The sequence below is a fragment of the Astatotilapia calliptera genome, chromosome 10 (genome assembly GCF_964374335.1).
Source record: "Astatotilapia calliptera chromosome 10, fAstCal68.1, whole genome shotgun sequence".
In the NCBI taxonomy this organism is placed as follows: domain Eukaryota; kingdom Metazoa; phylum Chordata; class Actinopteri; order Cichliformes; family Cichlidae; genus Astatotilapia; species Astatotilapia calliptera.
In genome coordinates this window covers 33,694,974-33,702,815 of record NC_137431.1, presented here as the reverse complement: position 1 = coordinate 33,702,815, position 7,842 = coordinate 33,694,974, and the positions used below count along the sequence as shown (strand labels likewise).

The following is a 7,842-nucleotide window of genomic DNA, read 5'->3' as shown; positions in this document are numbered from 1 at the left end:
TTTAACGTCATCTAATGTAAATTAAACTTCATGAATGAGACAAAACCACAGATTGGCTTAAGCTTTTATTTTACACAAACATACACACATTTTGAAATGCTGACTAAAGTTTTACACATTAGTTTCTTACAGCAGCAAAAACATTAACTTCCGTCTAATTATGATTAAAATAGCTGTCAGAGATGATCTCCCTTTAGATGTTGAATTTCTATAAAAACAAACAGAAACACATTCTGTTTATGATGCCAAAACCTTCTTGGATACACAAAACTTCAAAAGGGCTTTTTGTAGGTCTTTGGACTGCACACCATAAATAATGGGGTTCAGACTGCCTGGAAATATACCAAACAGAATAGCAGAGATTTTTCTGTACTCTGTGTACTGAGGGAAGCGATGCAGAGTAATAAGTGCCATTCCACTAAGTGTCATAATCAGATAAACAACCAGATGAGTGCTGCAGGTCTTCAACGCTTTACTGTTCAAAGACTTGTTCTTACTGGTCAGACAAACCACTGCAATGCTTGTATAGGAAATAACTATTGCCCCTATAGAGCCCACATAAAGAGCCACAGTGAAAGTGATACCATAGATGTTGTTAATGACCACACTTTCACCCGAAAGTTTAAACAATGAGGCATTGTCACAGTAGGGGTTTGTGATCAAAGTCCTGCATCGACTCAGTCGTGTGGTCAGACCTAGAAGAATCCCGACCAAAACAAAGGCCACTCCCCAGGCACAAACTGTCAGCTTGATCATCATTTTGTTGGTCATTATGGAAACATAGTGAAAAGGATTACAAATGGCCACATATCTGTCATAGGCCATAATCATGAGAACAGTGTGACTTGTGGTTCCAACCAAGTGCGCAATGTAGGCCTGAACAACACACTGATTATAACTAATGAGGCGCTCAGATGGAGGTCTCATAAGGTCTATAAGCAAACGGGGCACCACGTTAGAGTTTACAAGAATATCATTCAATGGCAAGTTGCAAAAAAGGAGATACATGGGCTGGTGAAGATTCTTGTTCATGACAATCAAAATAGTAATGCCCACATTTATAATCATTATAAACAGGTAGGAGAAAAACAAGAAAAGAAAGGCGGGGTAGAGAGAATCCTTTGAAGTGTTTAAGCCCTCTAACTGGAGGATGTAGCTGTTGTAGGTGTAGTTCTCCATCATCCTGAAAGAACGTTATTTTACACTTACAGATCTTATGAGATAGTAAGTCCATATGATCTTATCAGAAACAATAAAAGTTACAGGAGGAACTTTATAGTAGTGAAAACAATGAGGCTGAGTTATAGAAAAGCTGATGTAAAGCTGTTGGTAGACTAATACATCAACGCACAGCTTGTTTGCCACTGTTCTCCGCTGTCTTATAGGCACAGACTCCCAGAGGGTGTCCACATTGCCTCAGATTTTGAATGATGTAATTGCAATGATAATAAGATCAAACGTGCTTTGTTCGTGAAAACTCAAGGCAATTCCTTTGTTATCAGGGCCCTTACCAATAATCCTCCAATAGAAGGCACACAACACCCACAAATGACCAAATTAGTAGGAACAAGCATTTTACCATTTCAATTCATTCAGATATCTTTTATTTTGACAAGGAATTTCTTTCCATCTTTTCCTTATAATACACGCAGATAGTAGGGGTGCAACGATACACAAAATTCACGGTTCGGTTTGGTTCAATACTTTGGTGTCACGGTTCGATATTTTTTCGACACAAAAAAAATGTTCATGCCTTTTTAATTTGTCATTTATTAAAATTATAAATATATATTTTAACTCAAAAGTACAGTTTTTAAATTTAATTTTGCTGAAACAACAAAGTAACAAAATAATAAATCTATCTGATGGAGGAATCACTCATCTTTGGAAAAGAGTTTATTACAGAGAAATGTCTCTTTCCAAAATAAAAGCTATACTATACGCTTCTTCTGGGCTATACTCTCAGCAGAATGTTAAACATATCAGGTCCCCATAAGGAGAATCATGTGCTAACGGCTGTCTAAACGACTCGGGTAAAGTTTGTAGCCTGCTTGTTGTTTTTGTCTGCTTCCACTTGTCTTTGCACTAGGATGCTGTCGGAGTAAATGTGCAGTCAAATTCGTTGTGTTCCCACTAGAGCTGTCAGCGTTAATCTGAAATGACGTTAACGCCACAACACGGCAAATCTCCGTTAACAAGCTAACACGGATCGCCCCGTGCATGGGGCTGGACGGCCAACACGTTAACGAGCTAACTGCGCTAACGCACTAGTTCCCACCCATGTAATTGAGCATTACGTGGCACATCCGACATACTGTTTTACTTTAGTCCATGACGCGCTTACCTTCAGGGTCATACCGTCACATGGAAACCAAAATAGTTCCAAACGCCAGAATGAGGGTGGGGGAGGTTCAATTTGCCATGTTGCAACGAGAGCTTAACTTCTGTCTCGTTAGCTTGCCCTGCGCTCAGTGAATCTGCGTTCGACTACTCCGCCTAGGCTGCACTGTCGAGCGCAGATCCACTGAGCGCTCAACACAGACAGCATCGTCAGAAGGAAAGTTGATAAAATAAATTAAAAATTTTGTATTGTTCGATACATATGCGTACCGAACCGAAAGCACTGTATCGAATGGTTCAATATCGATACGAGTATCGTTGCACCCCTAGCATATAGAGTGCAAAAAGCAGTGCTTCAGAAGCAGTTTCAGCAGTGTTGCATTACTCCCTTTTATTTTAGCAATCTGGTACTGACAGAAATGTAATGACTTTAATTCATATTAATAGAATTGGAGAAGTAAATTTGTAATACTGACAACGGATCGAGTTGGCAAAGATCTCATTTATTAAGCCAGGTTTGTCACGGTGGTGGACGGACTCAGGCACAGACTGAGGTATCATGGTTCAACAACACTTTATTAATAACTCCAGTGCGCTATGTACACATGAAGGGGGGGTGGAGAGAAACACCAGGGTCCCAGGGATAAATAGGCCGGGGAAACACACTTCTTCACACTTGCTCCGCTCCTTGTCCAAACACTCCTCACACGAGCAACCCACTCACACTCACGGAGTCAAAACGGGCGGGTCCAAATAAACCTATAAACATAGACGAGGGTAAGTCGGCGGCAAGCACGGGAACAACTGATTCACAATGAAGCCAGGCAATACTGATGAGGGTTACTCAATATTCCAGCAACGAATAGCTCAGAGCCCCAGCCTTAAGAAGAGCCAGGGATCAACTACAATTCACTCGAGATCAGCTGCAGGTGCGTGGGCCAAGGGCAGGAGCCCAATCAGAGCTCCGCCCAGGCAGACAGGTAGGAGAGAGAGAGGGAGAGAGAGAAAAACAACAAAAACTTGTGGCCACACTGGGCTGGCCAGGGAGGCACAGGGACCATGACAGTACCCCCCCCCCCCCCCCCCTCAACGGGAGCCTCCCGGCGACCCACCAGGCTTACCTGGTGGGTTTGCGTTCCTTCATCCGGAGTAAAGCCGCCTGAGTGGCCCGCCAGGCCCTGCGACACATGCGGAGGTGATGTCGGACAGATGGAACAGTATGCTCACCTTCAACCATGGGAACCATGGGTTGGTATCCCAGAGACGCCTTGAAGGGTGACACGCCGGTAGCAGAGGATGTGTGACTGTTGTGAGCATACTCCATCCATGGCGGAAGGATGGAAGCCAGAGGAGAGGCTGACCTTGGCTCCTATGGCAGAGCAGAACTCCTTCCACACCCATGACGCGAACTGAGGGCCCCGTCCGAGACAATGTCCTCAGGGATGCCATGGAGCCGCAAAACATGTGTGGTGAGGAGTCGGGCAGTCTCCAAGGCTGTAGGGAGCTTAGGAAGCGCAATGAAATGAGCAGCTTTGGAGAAACGGTCAACAATGGTCAATATTGTAGTGTTACCTGCAGATGGTGGCAGACCAGTGACGAAATCCAGAGAGATGTGGGACCAGGGTCGGCTGGGTGTGGAGAGTGGCTGCAGACGTCCAGACGGGTGTTGATTGGAGTGCTTATTTTGAGCACAAGTGGTGCAGGCGGTTACGTACTCCCGTGAGTCTTTAACCCTTTAAGACCTACCATAGAACCAAGTCCACCAGAGCTTATATTATATTTTTACATGCTGTAGTGCCATTTTTGGGAGCATTTCAAGTTGCTATACATCAATACAACAATTATAGCCCAGATTTTAATGATATGTATTCATTAAGTGCATAGTAATTACATAAATTGCAAAAAAGTGCAATAAACTACAAAAAAATTGAAAATCGTTTTTGCTTTTTTAACATATATTTCTAGTTAGAGAAATTTAAGAGGCTTATCCCTCAAAACTGTAAATACAAAAAAGTTGCACAAAATAGTTTCCTACCACAGGAAATTTATTTTGAGTGTCTTCATAGTTTTATTTTTGAAATACACCAATTTTTATATACTGCAGGAAAAACTAAAATAAATATTATACTGCAAATTTGCAAAAACTATTTCCAGCAGTGCAATATGAGTCCTAAGCATCCCAGAAAAGACACAGAAAGTCACAAAGTCAAATATAACTTTTAAAAACACCAGTATAGGCCCTGAGTCCCTGATGGTAAAAACAAACTACATTTCCGCGAAAATGACGTCACTTCCGGTTTCGGGCAGGTAATGGCGGACATGCAAAAGTTCGCGCTGACGTCTATTCCAACGTAGGAAGTGTTATGAACAGCTGGAAGGATCGGCAAAAGCGTGTTTCTGGAATATTATGTTTTTGTTGCTGCAAGCGCTTTTTATGCAGTTTTTGCAAAGCTATATGTGGAAGGAAACTGTGACATAGGACAAGCTGATGGCATAAGATGTAAGTACAACTCCTCCGGTTTCATATGCAAAAAAAATTATTGCGCTAGCTTACGTGGTTGCAGAGCTACCAGGATTTAAAAATAGTTATGCAAAACAGAGCGTGCCCGCTCCGACCGGCTCATAAGGGTTAATGAGGGCGGGCCACCAGAAATACCTGCGCAGGAATGCAGTGGTGCGGTTAACTCCTGGATGGCAGGAAAAACGGGCTGTGTGAGCCCACTGGAGCACTCGGGACCGGACAGCCGCCGGAACGAAGAGTCGATCAGGGGGGCCCGTGCCAGGATCAGGGTCGGTTTCTTGTGCCTCCCGGACGAGCTCTTCGATCTCCCACGTAACGGCTCCAATAATACAGGAAGCAGGCAGAACAGATCCAGGGTCGGACTTCTCTCCGACTGGAGCGAATTGCCAGGAAAGAGCGTCTGGTTTAACGTTTCGGGAGCCTGGCCTGTAAGTGATGGTGAAATTAAACCAGGTGAAAAACAAAGCCCACCTGGCCTGCCATGAGTTGAGCCATTTCGCCGAGCGGATGTATTCAAGGTTTTTATGATCAGTCCATACAATAAACGGCTGTGTGGCCCCCTCCAGCCAGTGTCTCCACTGCTCCAGAGCCAGCTTCACGGCCAGAAGTTCGCAGTCTCCGATGTCATAATTCTTCTCGGCTAGGGAAAGACGACGAGAGAAAAAGGCACAGGGGTGGAGCTTGCCCTCGAACTGTTGAGAGAGCACGGCCCCTACGCCAGTCTCTGATGCATCCACCTCCACGATGAACTTCAGGGAGAGGTCTGGCTGGCGAAGGATTGGGGCGGTGGCGAACTGTTCCTTGAGGCAAGAGAAGACTTCCTGAGCCAGCCGGTCCCATTGGAATGGCACCTTGGGTGACGTTAACCTAGTGAGAGGCAGAGCAACTTTACTAAAATCCCCGATGAAACGTCTGTAGAAGTTAGCAAACCCCAGAAGGCGCTGAAGCTGCCGGCGATCGGGTGGTTTGGGCCAGTCCAACACTGCCTGAACTTTTGCCGGGTCAGGTTTCAAATCCCCTCTGGTGATGATGTAGCCCACAAATGCCACTGAATCCATGTGGAAGTCGCATTTCTCTCCTTTAACAAAGAGCCTATTTTCCAGTAGACACTGCAGGATCTGCCTTACATGGACCTTATGTTCCGCTTTAGATTTGGAGAAGACGAGAATCTCATCTAAGTAGACAAAAGCACATCGGTTAATAAAGTCTCTGAGAACATCATTAACAAGAGCCTGGAACACGGCTGGGGCGTTGGTCAGGCCGAACGGCATCACAAGGTACTCGAAATGGCCCAGGTGAGTATTGAAGGCCGTTTTCCACTCATCCCCTTCACGGATTCTCACCAGATGGTAGGCGTTGCGCAAGTCCAACGTACTGAAGATCGTGGCGCCCTGGTTAAAATCAGGTTACAATCTCTGCACACTGTCAGTTTAAAAAACATTAATATGTCACTTCAAACTGTTCAAATAACCCTGAAAATTGTCTTTAATATAATGGCAAAACCTTCTTTAACTTAACATTTGATATATCTCTTTGGATTGCATACCATAAATGATGGGATTGAGGCTTCCAGGGATGATGTGATACAGGACAGCAACAATTTTTCTGCTCCCTTAGTACTCAGGAAAGCGATGCAGAGTGATTATGGACATACCACTGAACAAAAAAATCAGATATACAACCAGGTGAGTGCAGCAGGTCTTCAAGGCTTTATTGTTCAAGGACTTGTTCTTAGTGGTTAGACACACCACAGTAATCTTAGTATAGGTAAGAACCATGCTACCGATAGAACCTGTGAACAAAAGCACAGTGAAAGTGAGGCCATAGACATTGTTAATGAACACATCCTCACAGGACAGGTTAAACAGTGCAGCATTGTCACAATAGGGGCTTTTGATCAGAGTTCTGCATCGGCCCGGTCTCAAGGTCAGACCAAGCAGAATCCCAACCAAAACAAAGGCCACCCCCCAGGCAGAAACTGTCAGCTTCATCAACATCTTATTTGTCATTACTGCAGCATAACGCAGAGGATTACAGATGGCTACATATCTGTCAAAGGCCATTATCATAAGCACTGTGTGAGCTGTGGTACTAAACATTTGTGTGGTGAAAGCTTGGACCACACATTCATAATAACTGATGAGGCGCTCAGACGGAGGCCTCAACATGTCTACAAGCAAACGAGGGATCATGATAGAGTTTCCAAATAAATCATTAATGGACAGATTACAAAAAAGGATATACATGGGCTGGTGAAGACTCTTGTCAACAAAAACCAAAACAGCAATGCCCACATTTGCAACAATTAGAAACAAGTAGGAGAAAAAAGAAAAAGAAACATAGCATATGTGGCTTCCTGTGGGACATTTAAACCCTCCAGCTGTATTGTGAAGATGTTGTTTGTATTTTGCATGGACCTGAAAGAACAAGACAATTTCAAAGGCATTTCAAAAGCAATCCAGTAACTATCTAAAATCACATTTTGGGTTGTCTAGACCAGAGATGGGCAGTAACGCTTTACTAGTAATGCTTTACTGGTAACGCGTTACTGTAATCTGATTACTTTTTTCAAGTAACGAGTAAAGTAAGGGATTACTATTGCAAAAACGGTAATTAGATTACTGTTACTTTCCCGTAGGAACGCTGCGTTACTGCGTTACTAAAACCGGGATTTTTTTGCGAGAATGTCTCACGACAGTGGCGTAAGCGAGTGCGCCGTTCTGACAACAGCTGTGTGCAGATCAACAATGGATCACATATCGATTGTGTATGAGCGTGCAGCGTTTAAAGCGTGGAAGTACTGACCTTACTTTGAGTTTGATTCCATAAAAAGTGACAAAAACATTAGCATCTATCGTGCGTGGGAAGAAAACTTCTTTTTACAGCGAAAAAAAACCCCTAAACTTCCAAGCAAGCACCGAGTAGCTACGACGTAATGCGCAACTGACCGCGGCACACCTGCACCAAGGTAAACCTCCGCC

At 44.0% G+C, this 7,842-nt stretch overlaps 1 protein-coding gene across 1 annotated transcript; it reads right to left on the bottom strand.

Annotated features, from left to right (window-relative positions):
* Positions 1-237: 237 nt before the first annotated feature.
* LOC113030135 (olfactory receptor 8G17-like) lies at positions 238-1,255 on the bottom strand. Its single transcript, XM_026181298.2, has one exon. The coding sequence runs from the start codon at positions 1,180-1,182 to the stop codon at positions 238-240; it is 945 nt and encodes a 314-aa protein (XP_026037083.2). The 5' UTR covers positions 1,183-1,255.
* Positions 1,256-7,842: the final 6,587 nt, after the last annotated feature.